The 20764-nt window shown below is 52.4% G+C and overlaps 1 protein-coding gene across 1 annotated transcript in view; it reads right to left on the bottom strand.

Annotated features, from left to right (window-relative positions):
- gdf5 (growth differentiation factor 5) overlaps positions 1 to 16354 on the bottom strand; it is a 51734-nt gene extending 35380 nt beyond the window's left edge. The window contains exon 1 of the mRNA XM_038803723.1: positions 16049 to 16354. Coding sequence (XP_038659651.1) covers positions 16049 to 16163 — 115 coding nt within the window. The 5' untranslated portion in view covers positions 16164 to 16354. The remainder of the gene's footprint in view (positions 1 to 16048) is intronic.
- Between the last annotated feature and the right edge of the window lie 4410 nt (positions 16355 to 20764).

Raw genomic sequence — 20764 nt, 5'->3', positions numbered from 1 at the left:
GAGCAGACTCGATGGGCTGAATGGCCTAATTCTGCTCCTATCTCTGATGGTCTTATTGTGCATAGAAGAACGAAGAGCTCTGGGCTAAGATGATTAAATGATGAAGCCATGCTGGTTCCTGTTCTTTTTGGGACCATGGGGATGTGGGACGGGATTCTCCAGTTCCCCAGCCAGGTGTTTCTCGACGGTGCGCAGTTCACTGGCGGCGGGATTCTATATTCCCGTCGTATGTCAATGGGATTTCCCGTTAAAGCCACCGCACGCCGTTGGGAAACCCTGGGGGGGGGGGGGGGGGGGGGGGGGGGGGGGGGGGGGGGGGGGGGGGGGGGGCAGTGCCGGTGGGAAAAGTGGGAAATCCGGCCAGAATCTATCCATCCAAAGCAAATAGCCAGGTCTGCATAATGTCAGCTGGGGTTCAGACGGACATTTAGTTGTTTTGTTTGACTATCTCTGGGTTCAGGGAGATCTTTTGCAGGAGTTCCCTCTGGAAATCAAATGAATGGCAGAACTAATTTCCGATGAATTGTTGCTGGGTTTATCAGTCATTCCTCATTCCCTACTTCTTTATTCCTTCATTTACAGACAGATACTGATGGGCCATTACTGCTTTGTCACAGCTATGAGAGCTGGGGGCTACCATCCTGGGGTGTCTGGCTGTCTCCCACATTCAGAACACTTTCTAAACTGAGCTCCTGGATGAGGGCTTGAGTCGGGCGCAACTTGCTCAGTTTCCAGAAGGCCAGGCTTGGAAAATCTTCTTCCTGGGTCGCCGGTACAAAGCGAAGAGTGTCCAGTGCTAAATGGCTAATCCATGATGGATGCACCCTATGAACTGCATCGACGCATCCTTCTGTGTCTGTGAACCAGGTGAAGGATCATGAGCTCCTTCTAGTGGCCGTGATGGAGCACAACAGCGACAGAATTCTGAGGGCAGGTTTGCAGCAAATGCACAGTGCCAACCAGACAAAGAGGGGAAACAATACATAAGAACAGGCGGAATAGGAACTGGAGTAGGCCGTACAGCCTCTCGAGCCTGCTCTGCCGTTCAATACCATCATGGCTGACCTTTGACTTCAACTCCACCCTCCACCCTCTCCCCATATAAGAGATCACAAATCTGTCTCTCCTAAACGATGGGAGCACCCATAACTCCCTGGGGTAGAGAATTCCAAAGATTCATAACACTTTCAGTGAAGAACTTTCTTCTCTTCCCAGTCCTAAATAGTCAGCCTCTTATCCTGAGATTATGCGCCCACGTTCTCGATTCCCTGGCTATGGGAAACAAGCCCATTCAAAATCTTTTATGTTTGAATGCGGTTGCCTCTCATTCCTCTAAACTTCCGCGATTATAGGCATAATTGACTCCGCCTCTCATCGTAGGACAACCCCCTGATCCCAGGAACCAATCTAGTGAACCTTCGCTGTATCACCTCTGATGCGAATATACCCTCCCTTGAGCCCTAACTGGCACACAGCACTCCAGGTGTGGTCTCACCAAACCCTGTACAATGGTAGCAACACTATATTATTCTTGTACTCCAAAGCAACAAAGGCCAGCACACCATTTACTTTCCCAATCGCTTGTGCCTGCATGCTAACTTTCTGTGCTTCTTGTACAAGTACACCCAATCCCCTCTGAACATGAACCTGTACACGTTTCTTTTTTTTTAAATGATTCTGCTTTTCTGTTCCTACTACCCCACACTTCCCCACATTATACTCCATCTGCCACCTTGCTGCCCACTCACTTAACCTGTCTACATTGCAGCCTCTCTGTGTAACAACTGACATTCTTACCGCCCTCACGGCGCCGAGGACTCGGGTTCGAATCCCGGTCCCAGGTCACCGTCCGTGTGGAGTTTGCACATTCTCCCCCGTGTCTGCGTGGGTCTCACCCCCACAACCCAAAGATGTGCAGGGTAGGTGGATTGGCCGCGCTAAATTGTCCCTTAATTGGGGGAAAAAAAGAATGGGGCACTTTATAAAAAAAAGGAAAAGCAAAACTTACATTCTCACCGAACTTTGTGTCATCAGCAAACTTGGATATATTATCTTCAATCTCGTCATCTAAGTCATTAATATGGGCTGTAAATAACTGAGGCTTCAGACTTGATGCTTGTCGCACTCCCCTAGTTACAACCTGCCAACTGGAAAATGCCCTGTTCTTCCCCATGTGTTCTTCCCCATTCTTCAACGCATTTTCTTTGATAAGGAAAGAGCTACAAGTTGGTAATAATTAAAGAAAGGCCAGTGATATCACTAGCATTGATGTGGAGATGCCGGCGTTGGACTGGGGTGAGCACAGTAAGAAGTCTTACAACACCAGGTTAAAGTCCAACAGGTTTGTTTCAAACACGAGCTTTCGGAGCACTGCTCCTTCCTCAGGTGAATGGCGAGGTATGCAATCACTAGCATTGAAACAGATCCTGATGGACTAAAAGTGGGCAAACTGCACATTATGCCTTGATATTTCCAATTGTAAATAGAATACACAGCAATCAGTCAGTGTCCGTACAGAGGTTACCACAGGTTATGTCTGAGGTTTCATGTATTATTATTTGCATTTGGTTATATATAACCTCCAAGGTTAATTGGGATAGTTTATATAAACAGTTGAGAATAAGTAAGGTGCAGGAGGGTGCCCAAAGTACTGTAAGGTTTTAGAATTTTTATACCTCCGAGTTGCCTTCCCTTTCCCCAGTACAGAATACTGCAGCAGGTAAATCCCACACAGGAAGGAATAGCAAAGAAACACAGACAGAAGATCCAGGTTTCATTCTGAATCAGAAGCTCAGGATTGATCTTGATCACGCTGACTCCAGTGACACTGGAAATTATTTTAGCTCCCAAGACGAGGGAGTGAAGTAAGAACCAAGAGACTGGCCCAATGATTGAGCCTTGCTGGAAAATAAATGATGGGCATGGAATGAGGCGGAATACAGTCACAGGAGACCAGCACACACACACACCAATACACACACACACCAATACACACACACACCAATACACACACACACCAATACACACACACTCACACATACATACTCACACACACACCCCAATACACACACACCCCAATACACACACACCCCAATACACACACACCCCAATGCACACACACACACCAATACACACACACACACACCAATACACACACACCCCAATACACACACACTCACACATACATACTCACACACACACCCCAATACACACACACCCCAATACACACACACACCAATACACACACCCCAATACACACACACTCACACATACATACTCACACACACTCACCAATACACACACACCCCAATGCACACACACACACCAATACCAATACACACACACCCCAATACACACACACTCACACATACATACTCACACACACACCCCAATACACACACACCCCAATACACACACCCCAATACACACACACCCCAATGCACACACACACACCAATACACACACACACACACCAATACGCACACACCCCAATACACACACACTCACACATACATACTCACACACACACCCCAATACACACACACCCCAATACACACACACACCAATACACACACCCCAATACACACACACTCACACATACATACTCACACACACACCCCAATACACACACACCCCAATACACACACACACCAATACACACACCCCAATACACACACACTCACACATACATACTCACACACACTCACCAATACACACACACCCCAATGCACACACACACACCAATACCAATACACACACACCCCAATACACACACACTCACACATACATACTCACACACACACCCCAATACACACACACCCCAATACACACACACTCACACATACATACTCACACACACCCCAATACACACACACACCAATACACACACACCCCAATACACACACACTCACACATACATACTCACACACACTCACCAATACACACACACCCCAATACACACACACTCACACATACATACTCACACACACACCCCAATACACACACACCCCAATACACACACACTCACACATACATACTCACACACACACCCCAATACACACACACACCAATACACACACACACCAATACACACACACTCACACATACATACTCACACACACACCCCAATACACACACACCCCAATACACACACACCCCAATACACACACACCCCAATGCACACACACACACCAATACACACACACACACACCAATACGCACACACCCCAATACACACACACTCACACATACATACTCACACACACACCCCAATACACACACACACCCCAATACACACACACACCAATACACACACCCCAATACACACACACTCACACATACATACTCACACACACTCACCAATACACACACACCCCAATGCACACACACACACCAATACCAATACACACACACCCCAATACACACACACTCACACATACATACTCACACACACACCCCAATACACACACACCCCAATACACACACCCCAATACACACACACCCCAATACACACACACACCAATACACACACACTCACACATACATACTCACACACACACCCCAATACACACACACCCCAATACACACACACCCCAATACACACACACCCCAATGCACACACACACACCAATACACACACACACACACCAATACGCACACACCCCAATACACACACACTCACACATACATACTCACACACACACCCCAATACACACACACACCCCAATACACACACACACCAATACACACACCCCAATACACACACACTCACACATACATACTCACACACACTCACCAATACACACACACCCCAATGCACACACACACACCAATACCAATACACACACACCCCAATACACACACACTCACACATACATACTCACACACACACCCCAATACACACACACCCCAATACACACACCCCAATACACACACACCCCAATGCACACACACACACCAATACACACACACACACACCAATACGCACACACCCCAATACACACACACTCACACATACATACTCACACACACACCCCAATACACACACACCCCAATACACACACACACCAATACACACACCCCAATACACACACACTCACACATACATACTCACACACACACCCCAATACACACACACCCCAATACACACACACACCAATACACACACCCCAATACACACACACTCACACATACATACTCACACACACTCACCAATACACACACACCCCAATGCACACACACACACCAATACCAATACACACACACCCCAATACACACACACTCACACATACATACTCACACACACACCCCAATACACACACACCCCAATACACACACACTCACACATACATACTCACACACACCCCAATACACACACACACCAATACACACACACCCCAATACACACACACTCACACATACATACTCACACACACTCACCAATACACACACACCCCAATACACACACACTCACACATACATACTCACACACACACCCCAATACACACACACCCCAATACACACACACTCACACATACATACTCACACACACACCCCAATACACACACACCCCAAAACAGACACACACCACTACACACACACACCAATACACACACACCAATACACACACACCCCAATACACACACACCAATACACACACACCCCAATACACACACACTCACACATACATACTCACACACACTCACCAATACACACACACCCCAATACACACACATCCCAATACACACACACTCACACATACATACTCACACACACTCACCAATACACACACACCCCAATACACGCACACACACCAATACAAACACATACACCAATACACACACGCTCACACATACATACTCACACACACACCCCAATACACACACACCCTAATACACACACACCCCAATACACACACACCCCAATACACACACACACCAATACACACACGCTCACACATACATACTCACACACACACACCAATACACACACACCCCAATACACACACACCCCAATACACACGCACACCAATACACACTCACCCCAATACACATACACTCACACATACATACTCACACACACTCACCAATACACACACACCCCAATACACACACACTCACACATACATACTCACACACACCCCAATACACACACACACCCCAATACACACACACCCCCAATACACACACACCCCAATACACACACACTCACACATACATACTCACACACGCCAATACACACACACCCCAATACACACACACTCACACATACACACTCACACACACACACCAATACACACATACACTCACCACAATACTCACGCACACACACACCCCAATACACACACACACTCATCCCAATACACACACACACACTCACAGATACACACACACACCCCAATACACACACACACACACTCACCCCAATACACACACACTCACCCCAATATACACACACACACTCACACACACACTCACAGATACACACAAACACACACACCACAATACAACTCACACACACTGACACACCCCAACACATACACACACACTCACACTCACAGATACACACACAAACACACACACTCACACACATTCACACACTCACAGATATACACACGTTCACAGATACACACAGCTACACACACTCACATACACATACATATACACACACTGATATACACACAAATACACACACAGATATATACACACAGATACACACATACAAGTACACGCACACACACACAGATAGACACACTCACATACACACACACACAGATAGACACACACACTTACACACAAACACACACTCCTCACAGATATACATACTCACATACACACACAACAGACTCACAGGTACACACACACAAATAAACACACAGATACACGCACACACAGATACACACACATACACAGATACACACATTCACATACACACACTCACAAACACATATACACTTACACAGATACACACACACACTCAGACAGATACATAAACTCACACACACCGATACATACACACACACACAGATAAACACACACAAATACATGCACACAGATACACACACGAATACACACAGACATACACAGATACACACACTCCCAGACACACACACACACACTTACAAACACGCATTTACACACACACAGATGCACAGATACACAGATACGCACACATGCGCACATAGATACACACACACACACACCGATACATGCATATGCACAAACACTCACAAACACACAAATATACACACACAGCGATAGACACACAGAAATACACAAGCTTGCACGCAGATACACACCCTCACAGGATGGTGCAGTGGTTAGCACTGCTGCCTCTCGGTGCCAAGGATGCGGATTTGATCCCGGCCCCGGGTCACTGTCTGTGTGGAGTTTGCACATTCTCCCCATATCTGGGTGGGTTTCACCCCCACAACCCAAAGATGTGAAGAGTAGGTGGATTGGCCATGCTAAATTGCCCCTTAATTGGAAAAAAAAGATACACAAACTCAGATACACCCATACACAGGTACACACACATGCTCACAGATAACACAGAGATACACACATACACATACTCACAAAATGGCTCAGTGGTGCAGTGGTTAGCACTGCTGCCTACGGCGCTGAGGACCCGGGTTCGACCCCAGGCCCAGGTCACTGCCTGTGTGGAGTTTGCACATTCTCTCCGTGTCTGCGTGGGTCTCACCCCCACAACCCAAAGATATACAGGGTAGGTGGATTGGCCACACTAAATTGCCCCTTAATTGGAAAAATCTTTTAAAATACATACACACAGGTACGCACACACAGGTACATGCATACACAGGTATACACCACATACACAGATACACACGCACACAGGTATGCACACACAGATACATGCATACATAGATATACACCACATCCACAGATACACACACACACACACACATACACAGGTGCACACACAAGCACACTCACATAGACACACACAGACTCATGCACACAGACAGAGGTACACACACAGTGATACACTCACATACACACGCTCCCCCTCACACACACACACACACACACACAGATACGTACACTTAGAATAGAATAGAACAGTACAGCACAGAACAGGCCCTTCGGTCCTCGATGTTGTGCCGAGCAATGATCATCCTACTTAAACCCACGTAACCCGTATCCCAACAATCCCCCCCATTAACCTTACACTACGGGCAATTTAGAATGGCCAATCCACCTAACCCGCACATCTTTGGACTGTGGGAGGAAACCGGAGCACCCGGAGGAAACCCACGCACACACAGGGAGGACGTGCAGACTCCACACAGACAGTGACCCAGCCGGGAATCGAACCTGGGACCCTGGAGCTGTGAAGCATTGATGCTAACCACCATGCTACCGTGAGGCCCTAACTTGCATACACATGTTCCCTATCTCCCTCTCACATAAACACATTCCCTCTCACACACATGCATGCACACAAGCACACACACACGCACCGACATTCACTCACATATACACACATGTGAACTCACATGCACAGACACTCCCTCACATGCAGACAGACTTGCAGACATTCACACACAAACACACGCTCTCTCACACGCGCCCCCTCTCATACCCACACACACTCCCTCTCTCACACAGACTTGCATACACACACACAAACTCACACACAGAGATACTCCCTCACATGCACAGACATGCTTGCACACTCACACATACACACTCACAAATACACAAGCACAAATACACACACAGAGTATGTGTATATGTGAGTGTGCGACACATGGACGCACATATACATACACACAGACAGTTGCAGACACTCCAGGAGCTGTGCTCTAAGGTCAGTAAGTATGTTCAGGAACGAAGAGGAGAATGTTGGAGAGGAAAAGCACTGAAGAAAAATGTTAAATGCATTGAGTACATGAGGAATTCACGGCACTCCAGTCGTTAGAAAGGTGGCCTCAATGGTGAATAATACGTTGAAGATTAAATGAGAATGTGCAGATTTATCATAATACACAAAAGCTCAGCTTTGAATGAGAGAAAGCCCAGACACCCCACAATAGTTCACATGAAGGCACATTTGGTTGAAAAGTGTGACACAGGGTAAGGTTTTTAGTCGCTTTTTTTCTTAATATTCATTTTAGTTGCAAATGTTTTTAACTTTCCTTCTGCCCCCTCAGAGGAAGCTGGCCTGTGCTGGGGTGGGGTTTCCGACACATCAGCAGCTCTGCGCCCTTCACCCCAAATGGCCATTTCTCAGCGTGTGAGCCGAACAACGAGAGCCAAAGAGCATGTGGAATGTGCCCTCACTCTCCACCTTTGCTATCTGGTGGTGCGATCACTCCCCACTGCCCCCTGCTGTGCCTAGGCCGAGTGAGGCAAACCCCCCCCCCGCCCCCCCCCCCCCCCCCCGCTTCCCGCCGTGTCTGCGTGGCTCTCACCCCCACAACCCCAAAGATGTGAAGTGTAGGTGGGTTGGCCACGCTAAATTGCCCCTTAATTGGAAAAAAATAATTGAACACTCTAAATTTATATATTAAAAAAAGAAATAGCCCCAAGTAAAATATCCAAACCTCGCTGGCTCACTATCTTTATTTATTTGACCTGTAATCTGACCCTACAAGCTTTAAATGCTGCTTCCCTTACTCAATAAGAAGTCTCACAACACCAGGTTAAAGTCCAACATGTTTGTTTCAAACACTAGCTTTCGGAGCACTGCTCCTTCCTCAGGTGAATGAAGAGGGGAATGAAGAAAATGAAGAGGACATACCTCTTCATTCACCTGAGGAAGGAGCTGCGCTCCGAAAGCTCGTGTTTGAAACAAACCTGTTGGACTTTAACCTGGTGTTGTAAGACTTCTTACTGTGCTCACCCCAGTCCAACGCCGGCATCTCCACATCATCCCTTACTCAAGGTTCCGGATTCCTGCTCATGCTTTGGAGGTGACATTCCTAATGTGGCCTAGTTTTAAACCGAAACGCAGTGGCCTTGCAGATGGTTGGACCGGCAATCCCAAAAATGGAGACCATTTATTCACAGGGCCAAGAGAAACCAAATTCCTATGAGGTAGATTTCTGATCCCAGTGCGGGATGATTTTCAACAACAGAAAACAACTGCCATTTATGTACGTCTTTAATATAATTATATGCCCCAAAGCTCTTAACAGGAGCATTGCTAGACAAAATTAACACTGAGCCACATCCGGAGATAAGGTGGCCAAAAGCTTGACAAAGAGTTAGGCTTTAGGAGCATCTTACAGCAGGGGAGAGAGAGAGATACAGAGTGTTTCCCGGTCAGTGACCTGAGATGTCCAATATTGGGTTTGATCCAGCCCACATCTCCATTCAAACCATGTGGTGTCTGGTGACCAGATCAGGCACCGGTACTGATGCCGAAACAAGCCAAAGGGTCGTCATGGAAAAGGACCCTTCACATACGTATGATGTGCTCCATCCATCTCCTTGTCCATTTCCCCACCTTTCGTTATCAGAAGACAGTGAGGGTTAGGAAAGGATGCAAACACGTGAACAAATGGAAGGAGAGTGAGAAAGAGAGTGAGAAAGAGAGTGAGAAAGAGAGAGTGAGAAAGAGAGAGTGAGAAAGAGAGAGTGAGAAAGAGAGAGTGCGAAAGAGAGAGTGAGACAGAGAAAGTGAGAAAGAGAGAGTGAGAAAGAGAGTTCCTTAGTTTGCCAAAGGAAACTTTGCATTTCCAGCTGATTCTGCCTTTACCCCAGCCCTACCCCCAACCTCACTCTCACCCATGCCAGGCCCACCCCCATCCCCAATCCTACCCCCCCACCCTCCTTACCACAGCATCACCCTCACTCGCACTCCCCATCCTCACATCACCTCCAGCCCCACCCACTTCACCACCCATTCATGCCAGCCCCCTTCTCACTCCACCCCCTTTCACCCACACCATTGTGCTCACAATCATCTTCACCCTGCCCCCTGCCCCCACACTAACCTCCACCCCCACCCTGACCCCCAACCCCATGCTGACCCCCAAACTAATCTCCACCACCAACTGACCCTCACTCTATCCTGACCCCCACCCCCACCCTGACCAACCCCCACCCCCACTCTGACCCCTACCCCCACTCTGATGGCCACCCTGACATTCACCCCCACCCTGACCACCCCCCACCCCCACCCTGACCCTTACCTCTATCCTGACGTGTACCCCCACCCCAACCCTAATTTGGATGCCCACCTCCACCCTGACCCTCACCCCACCCTGATGCCCGCCCGCATCCCGACCCCAACCCCCACCCTGTCCCCCAACTTCACCCCCACCCTCGCTCTGGCCAGCAGCCTGATCCTGATATCCACCCTGACCCTCACCCCCACCCTGACCACGCCCCCACCCCCACCCAGGCCTTTACCCCCACCATGATGCCCACCCTTACTCTGACCCTCACCCCCACCCTGACCATCCCCACCCCCACCCCATCCAGACCCTTACCCCCACCCTACTGCCCACCCCCACCCAGACCCTTACCCCTACCCTGATATCCACCCTGACCCTCACCCCCACCCTGACCATCCCCCATCCCCACTCTGACCCCCACCCTCGCTCTGACCAGCAGCCTGACCCTGATAGCCACCCTGACCCTCACCCCCACCCTCACCACCCCCCCACCCCCACCCTGACCCTCACCCCCACCCTGACCAACCCCCACCCCCACTCTGACCCCTACCCCCACTCTGATGGCCACCCTGACATTCACCCCCACCCTGACCACCCCCCACCCCCACCCTGACCCTTACCCCTACCCTGATGGCCACCCTGACCCTCACCCCACTCTGATGCCCGCCCACACCCTGACCCCCATCTTCATCCCCACCCTCACCCTGATCCACAGCATGACCCTGACACCCACTCTGACCCTCACCTCCACCCTGACCACCTCCCCCACCCCTACCCAGACCCTCACCCTTATCCTGATCTGCACCCCTCCCCTGACCCCATCACCACCCTCACTTTCACCCCACCCTGATCCTCACCCCTGACATGTCCCCTATGCCCACCTCAACCGTACCCTGACCCTCACTACGTGCTGGCCCCCACACTCACTCTGGTCCCTATCCCCACCCGTACCTCACTCTGATACCCACTTCCATTCTTACCCTCACACCCACCCCTCGCCTGACCCTCACCTTGATACTCACCCCGACCCTGAACCCATCTGCAACCTGACCCCTCCCCTGACCTTCACCCCCATTCTCACAGTTATTCCCACCCTCCCTAGCACCCCCACCCTCTCCCATTCCCTTCCTCATCGTCACCTCGCTCCCTTCCTTGCTCCACCCTCATCTCACTACCATGCTGAACCCCACCCCACATCCCACCTCTTCCTTAATTCCCTCCTACCTGCATTGCCACCATTCCCACCCCTACCTCTCCCTGCTTCTCACCCACAGGGTACGGCACCCTGACAGAGAATTCCTGTCCCTCACATCCCCTCCCCCCCAGTGATGTCCACCTCCCTCCTTCCCCAGCCCTCAAAAATAACCACTGGAAATCAAAGCAAAAACCGCAGAGCTGAGTATATATATGTACATATAGCTTGCAGGCAGGCTTGTTTCAAATATATTTAACATATATATATTTTTTTAAATATACTACTTTTTGGAAATTTGATTAGGGAGAGGAAAAGTGCGGGTGAGGAAGATCCAACTGAGGCATTTAAGATGGAATTAAATTGTTATCAGAAACGGAAGCGGTGCAGGGTGATGGGGGGGGAGGTGAGGCAACAGCACTGGTTGAGTTGCTCACTCGGAGAGCCTGCACAGGCACGATGGGCCAAGTGGCCTCTTGGTGGGCTGGAAGAATTCCCTGATGCTATTCTCGAGCGTTTCCAGCGCTGGTTGGCCTCCCTGGGTCTTTGCAGAGAGAGACTCAGTTTATTGCAGTCACACCCCACCCTGGGGGGGGGGCGGATTTTTAAGTAGATAAAGAACATGTGGAAATGGCAGGAGAGGTCAGTCTGAGTGAATGTTGACTCACGCCCGCGAGAAAGCAACTCCAGCTGATTAAGACCATTTCCCGTGAGGAAACCCTCTCTCTAACCTCTGGGGGTTCCTTCCAGTTTTCACAGACACGGCTGAGCCACCAAGGGCGCTTCTCCCCATTGACTGCACAGCTGTGGGGAAGCCAATAACCTGCATTTCCCAAATGGCCAGTTCAAGAAGTTGCAGAGGGGAGAGAGCAGAGTGTGAATCTGTCCAGTGTCCCTGGGCCCATTACACAGGGACTGACTGACCCAATGACCCTGGTAACTGGGTGGCTTTGTTATTGGGGAGGGGGAGCTATTCCATTCAGTAAGACACTAGGCAAACTGGGGGTGAATGTAACCCACCCCCACCCCCCACCTCAGGGGCCTCTCAGAAACTCAGCCACTTGGTTTCAGGCAGCTACAACCCTGCATTTATATAGAGCCGCCAACACGTCCCAGGTCCTCTCTCCAATAGGGTTTGACACGGAGCCACACCAAATTCGCTCTTTTCCGACACAGGTGGTGAACAGAGTCGGTCAGGGAGGTTTTTAGGGATCAAGGACATGGAATTTGTTGCTGCAAAATGACCCATTCGGGGTTCCTCCCACCAGGAGCCAGTACTAATGGGGTTGGAGGAGTAACCACAAACCTTCAATCTCTGTCACTGAGTCCAAACTCGAGGCAGGCGTGGAGTTGGAAACCAGGGTTAATAAATCACCTCTAAACTGGAATTAGTGCGACAGATGTCACCCCCCCTCCCCCACCCACCCACGCCCCAATCCCTCCCAATCCCAATCCCCTCCCCCACCCTCTCCTCCCCATCCCCTCCCCCAATCCCCTCCCTCCACCCCTCCTCCCCATCCCCTCCCTCCACCCCTCCGCCCCATCCCCTCCCCCAATCCCCGTCCCCCAATCCCCACCCCCTCCTCCCCATCCCCTCCACCAATCCCCACCCCCTCCTCCCCATCCCCTCCTCCAATCCCCACTCCCCATCCCCCAATCCCCACCCTCTCCTCCCCATCCCCTCCTCCAATCCCTTCCCACACTCTCTCCCCCATCCCCTCCACACCCCCAAATCCTCTCCTCCCCACCACCATCCCCTCCCCCATCCGCTCTCCTCACCCCCTCCCCCAATCCCTACCTCCACCCCCTCCTCCCCACCCACTTACCCACCCCCTCCACACACCCCAATCCTCTCCCTCCTCCCCATCCCCTCCCCACCCCATCCCCCCAATCCCCTCCCCTCCCCCATCCACTCCCCCACCCCCTCCTCCCCAACCCCTCCCCCAATTCCCTCCCCCAATCTCCTCCCCCAATCCCCTCCCTCAACCCTCTCCTCCCCATCCCCTCCACACACCCCCAATCCCCTCCCTCCACCCCCTCCCCAATCCCCTTCCCCCACCCCCTCCCCAATTCCCTCCCACAATCCCCTTCCCCCACCCCCTCTCCAATCCCAATCCCCTCCCCCACCCCCTGCCCCACCCCTCCACCCCACCCCCTGCCCCACCCCTCCACCCCACACCCTCCCCTCAATCCCCTCCACACACCCTCAATCCCCTCCCCCTCCTCCCCCAATCCCCCCCCCCCACACCTCCCGCCTCCCCCACACCTCCCCCCCCCCCCCCCACACCTCCCCCCAACCCCGTCTCCGGTTAGGTTGGAAATCAGCAGGATGTATCAGTAATGGTATGAGAGAGAAGTTGGTGGGAACAGTGGGCAGGTCAAGCTGGGTCTGCGGAGGGGGAACCCAGGCTGACAAGTTTCAGTTCAATGTCCATAGCGGAGCTGCAACTTTCCCTCTTTCTCTCTGCCCACATCCTGCCGTGCAGCTGCCTCAAGATTCCCTGTTTGCCTTTCACATTTCCCGCACCCTCAGTATTCTCACAAATTGGGATTGTTGGGAGTACCAGGATATTGTTCCTGACTGTCAATGCCCTCCCCACACAACCCGATCAGAACTGGAAGGCAGAAACAGCCTGAGCTGTCCAGAGCCAGCCCAGAATGGCCAATCATCTCACAGCCACAGACTGTCCCCAACTTCCACTTTACCCACACAGGTTTCACTGACAGCTACTGGGGTCCAACTGGGACTGAGCCAGCAACATCCCTGTTTCTATGTGTGCGTGTGTGTGTGTGTATCTGTGTCCCTGTCCGTGTTTCTCTCTGTGTCTGTGTGATTATCACCCTGTGTGTGACTGTTTGTGTGTCCCTGTGCCTGTGTGTGTGTCTGTGTCCCTGTCTGTTTGTGTTTCTCTCTGTGCCTGTGTCTCTGTTTGTTTCTGTGTCTGTATGTGTGTTTGTTTGCCTGTGTGTGCGTATTTGTCTATGTCCCTGTGTGTGTCTGTATTTGTGTGTGTGTGTGTGTGTGTGTCTGTGTTTGGCTGTGTGTCCTTGTGTGTGTGTACTTGTCTCTGAGTGTTTGTCTGTGTCTGTGTGTATGTGTGTGTGTGTGTTTGTCTATGTCCCTGTCTGTGTCTGTATTTGTGTGTGTGTGTGTGTGTGTGTGTCTGTGTTTGGCTGTGTGTCCTTGTGTGTGTGTACTTGTCTCTGAGTGTTTGTCTGTGTCTGTGTGTATGTGTGTGTGTGTGTTTGTCTATGTCCCTGTCTGTGTCTGTATTTGTAAGTGGCTGTGTGTGTGTCTCTCTGTGTTTGTCTGTGTCTGTGTATGTCTCTGAGTGTTTGTCTGTGTCTGTGTCTCTGAGTGTTTGTGTCTGTGCCTGTGTCTCTGAGTGTCTGTGTCTGTGTCTCTGAGTGTTTGTGTCTGTGTCTGTGTCTGTGTGCCTGTCTGTTAATCGCAAATCCCTCCATTCCCTCCTGAGGAAACTTTCACTCAGTGCCAATGTGAAATTGAGGAGCTCGGGGATTAAAAGGGAAATTTGGGGAAATTAATGGGCAAAGTTTCCGGGATGGGGTTGAATTTGAAAGCGGGTGTGGCAACAGCTAAAGAGCTGGAGTACTGTGGATTAGCCCCGATTAGCGGCTCCCTGAGTGTCCTGCCCCCCCCCCCCCTCCCCACCCCCAGTGTAGACAGTCCAGTTTAACCCTCTCACCTTCTCCCCTGTCCACGAAGCTGGTGATGGTGTTGGCCAGGCCTGCCGCCGGCTGCAGGCTGCTGTTGGAGCCACTGCGCTCTGCCACTGACAGGCTCCTGTACAGGAACAGCATGTAATCGTGAGGGGTCACCTGGGGGCTGGCCGGCTTCTTGGACCTTCTGGCACCCCCCTGCACCTTAGCGTTCTCGGTCTTGAGCGTCCCCTCGCCAGTCCTTCTGTTCCCTTTCCTGAGGCCGGACAAAGCTCTGCCAGTCCCGGGCACCCCCCATCTGCCCGGGCCGGGCAGCCCCTGGCGGAGGGGGGCATCACTCTTCCCGGGGGGGCTGAGGGCGGCCGCCGAGTGGGGACGGGGCAGGAGGCAGATCCAGCTGAGGCAGCACAGGAGAAGGGAGAGATTTCTCAGTAATTCCATGCTCCGGGCTCGCTGGGGGCGAATTCCTGCAGGGTGGCAGCAAGCACCGACTCCCAAAACTTCCAGACAAATTTCTCCAACACTTTCCTCCGCACTTTAGGAATCTGTCCCATAGTGAACTCGGCTGACTGCAAATTAATCCCGGACCCTTTCAGCCAGCAAAGGAGAAACCAGGGAATGAGAGACAGAAGGTGAGAGAGACAGAGAGGGGGGAGAAAAAAAAATCCACTTCTCTTCTGCTGCAGTCCCTTGTCCTTCTTTTCCCAGGCAGAGCAAATGTTTCGCGTCTTGTCTCAATCCCTCTTTCAAGGAGCAGGGAATGCGCAATCCTGCCCAGCGCCCTCTCTCTTAAAAACTTCCAAATTTTGAATCATTTCCAATAAAAATATTTCACACTCAAAAATATTGCAACCAGGGACAGGTGCCCACAGTCCCTGCTCCCAGCAATCGGCGAGAGAGTTCCGACAACACTCTGTGAGAGAGAGAGAGAAAGAGAAATCTCTTTAATTACTTGCTGATGTTGAGCACTCGACCTGTCCAAGGCTGTTTGGGTGCAATATATTTCTGTTAAATAATATATCTGGGTTTAACCTCCCCACTCCGATCTGACAGCAGTGTGGTGATGGAGAGAGAGACACTTACTCCAGCCACTGAGAAACTCAGTGTGAGTGGAAATTACATTCCTGGGTTCATCAGCAACAAATTGACATCGCAACCAGACGTAATTTCCTTTCACTTTTTTTTTTGTTAACAAAAAGCAATAATAAGGAGGCCTCCCAGCCCCAGTTGCAAGGGAATCTTTACACTGGAACAGCCCAGGAAAGTTCCTGGGGAAGTGGCATCTTTGGGCAGCTTCATATTCCCAGCAATCCAGCAGCTTCCCTGCTATTCCACTGGGTACCTGCCCTGTCCCCTGGGACCTGGTTAGAGTCTCTGCTCCTACCTGGTGTCCCAGTGCAGACGCAGTTAAGGATACTGTTGGTGACTTTCACCCAGGTGCTTTTGGTGCTCTGACTGGGCAGACACTGGGGAGCAGGACAGGGTTGTGGCAGCACGGTAGCACAGTGGTTGGCACCGTTGCCAGGGCCCCAAGTTCAGTTCCCGCTTGGGTCACCGTCTATAGGAAGGTTGCACGTTCTCCCCGTGTGTGCGTGGGTTTCCTCCGGGTGCTCCGGTTTCCTCCCACAGTCCAAAGACGTGCAGGTTAGGTGGATTGGCCATGCTAAATTGCCCCTTAGTGTCCATAAAGGTTAGGTGGGTTACTGTGCTACGAGGATAGGCTTAAATACATAGAACACACAGTGCAGAAGGAGGCCATTTGGCCTATCAAGTCTGCACCGACCCACTTAAGCCCTTACTTCCATCCTAGTAAGGTACTCTTTTTTCAGGCAGCACGGTGGCACAGCTGCCTCACGGCGCTCAGGACCCGGGTTTGAATCCCGGCCCTGGGTCACTGCCTGTGTGGAGTTTGCACGTTCTCCCCCTGTCTGCGTGGGTTTCACACCCACAACCCAAAGATGTGCAGTGCAGGTGGACTGGCCATGCTAAATTGCTCCTTAATTAGAAAAAAAATAATTGGGTACTCTTAATTTATTTTTTGAAAATGTATGACTCAGCCAAAAGAGGTGATGGGGCCATTATCGGATCGCTGTATGTGGCAGCTTGCTGTGTACAAATTGGCTGTTGCATTTCCTACATTGCAACAGTGACTGGAACTCAAAAGTGATTCATTGGATGTGAATTGCTTTGGGATATTCTAAATTGGTCGAGATGCTATATAAATGAATATTCCCTCTTCAAGAAAGGTTTCACAGGAAGCTTGAGAGAAAGGGAGGACTTTATCGAGAGTAATGATGCAGAAGGTCGCCGAAATATCTCTGTTAATCAGTCATTAAAAATGTGAGTAAGCCTGAGTGAGAGTGGAGGCATTGTGAGGGGAGGCAGTGTGAGGGGAGGCAGTGTGTGAGGGGGAAGTGTGAGGGGAGGCAGTGTGAGGGGAGGCAGTGTGAGGGGAGGCAGTGTGAGGGGAGGCAGTGTGAGGGGAGGCAGTGTGAGGGGAGGCAGTGCGAGGGGAGGCAGTGTGAGGGGAGGCTGTGTGAGGGGAGGCAGTGTGAGGGGAGGCAGTGTGAGGGGAGGCAGTGCAAGGGCAGTGCGAGGGGAGGCAGTGAGAGTGGAGGCAATGTGAGGGAGGCAGTGTGAGGGGAGGCAGTGTGAGGGGAGGCAGTGTGAGGGGAGGCAGTGTGAGGGGAGGCAGTGCGAGGGGAGGCAGTGCGAGGGGAGGCAGTGTGAGGGGAGGCAGTGTGAGGAGAGGCAGTGCGAGGGGAGGCAGTGTGAGGGGAGGCAGTGTGAGGGGAGGCAGGGCGAGGGGAGGCAGTGCAGGGGAGGCAGTGTGAAGGGAGGCAGTGTGAGGGGAGGCAGTGTGAGGGTGAGGCGGTGTGAGGGGAGGCAGTGTGAGGGTGAGGCAGTGTGAGGGGAGGCAGTGTGAAGGGAGGCACTGTGAGAGGAGGCAGTGTGAGGGGAGGCAGTGTGAGTGGAGGCAGTGAGAGGGGAGGCAGTGTGAGGGGAGGCAGTGTGAGGGGAGGCTGGAGGCAGTGCGAGGGGAGGCAGTGTGAGGGGAGGTAGTGTGAGGGGAGGCAGTGCGAGGGGAGGCAGTGTGAGGGGAGGCAGTGTGAGAGGAGGCAGTGTGAGGGGAGGCAGTGTGACGGGAGGCAGTATGAGGGGAGGCAGTGTGAGGGGAGGCACTGTGAGAGGAGGCAGTGTGAGGGGAGGCAGTGTGAATAGAGGCAGTGCGAGGGGGAGGCAGTGTGAGGGGAGGCAGTGTGAGGGGAGGCTGGAGGCAGTGTGAGGGGAGACAGTGTGTGGTGAGGCACTGTGAGGGGAGGGCAGTGTGAGGGGAGGCAGTGTGAGGGGAGGGAGTGTGAGGGGAGGCAGTGTGAGGGGAGGCAGTGTGAGGGGAGGCAGTGTGAGGGGAGGGAGTGTGAGGAGAGGCAGTGTGAGGGGAGGCAGTGCGAGGGGAGACAGTGTGAGGGGAGACAGTGTGAGGGGAGGCAGTGCGAGGGGAGGCAGTGTGAGGGGAGGCAGTGTGAGGGGAGACAGTGTGAGGGACGGGCAGTGTGAGAGGGAGGAAGTGTGAGGGGAGGCAGTGTGAGGGGAGGCATTGTGAGGGAGGCTGGAGGCAGTGTGAGGGGAGGCAGTGAGAGGGGAGGCAGTGCGAGGGGAGGCAGTGTGAGGGGAGGCAGTGTGAGAGGAGGCAGTGTGAGGGGAGGCAGTGTGAGAGGAGGCAGTGTGAGGGGAGGCAGTGTGACGGGAGGCAGTGTGAGGGGAGGCAGTGTGAGGGCAGGCAGAGTGAGGGGAGGCAGTGAAGGGGAGGCAGTGTGAGGTGAGGCAGTGTGAGGGCAGGCAGAGTGAGGGGAGGCAGTGAAGGGGAGGCAGTGTGAGGGGAGGCAGTGTGAGGCGAGGCAGTGCGAGGGGAGGCAGTGCGAGGGGAGGCAGTGTGAGGGGAGGCAGTGTGAGGGACGGGCAGTGTGAGGGGAGGCAGTGTGAGGGACGGGCAGTGTGAGGGCAGACAGTGTGAGGGGAGGCAGTGTGAGGGGAGGCAGTGCGAGGGGAGGCAGTGTGAGGGGAGGCAGTGCGAGGGGAGGCAGTGTGAGGGGAGGCAGTGTGAGGCGAGGCAATGTGAGGGGAGGCAGTGTGAGGGGAGGCAGTGCGAGGTGAGGCAGTGCGAGGGGAGGCAGTGCGAGGGGAGGCTGGAGGCAGAGTAAGGGGAGGCAGTGTGAGGGGAGGCAGTGTGAGGGGAGGCAGTGTGAGGGAGGCAGTGTGAGGGGAGGCAGTGTGAGGGGAGGTAGTGTGAGGGGAGGCAGTGCGAGGGGAGGCAGTGCGAGGGGAGGCAGTGCGAGGGGAGGCAGTGTGAGGAGAGGCAGTGTGAGAGGAGGCAGTGTGAGGGGAGGCTGTGTGATGGGAAGGCAGTGCGAGGGGAGGCAATGTGAGGGGAGGCAGTGCGAGGGGAGGCAGTGTGAGGAGAGGCAGTGTGAGGGGAGGCAGTGTGAGGGGAGGCAGTGTGAGGGAAGGCAGTGCGAAGGGAGGCAGTGTGAGGGGAGGCAGTGCGAGGGGAGGTAGTGTGAGGGGAGGCAGTGTGAGGGGAGGCAGTGCGAGGGGAGAAAGTGTGAGGGGAGGCAATGTGAGGGGAGGCCGTGGGAGGGAGGCTGGAGGCAGTGTGAGGGGAGGCAGTGTGAGGGAAGGCAGTGTGAGGGGAGGCAGTGTGAGGGGGAGGCAGTGCGAGGGGAGGCAGTGTGAGTGGAGGC

Source organism: Scyliorhinus canicula, chromosome 7 (assembly GCF_902713615.1).
Source record: "Scyliorhinus canicula chromosome 7, sScyCan1.1, whole genome shotgun sequence".
Lineage (NCBI taxonomy): Eukaryota > Metazoa > Chordata > Chondrichthyes > Carcharhiniformes > Scyliorhinidae > Scyliorhinus > Scyliorhinus canicula.
Note: the sequence above shows the minus strand (reverse complement) of the source record. Positions and strands in the feature narration are given on the sequence as shown.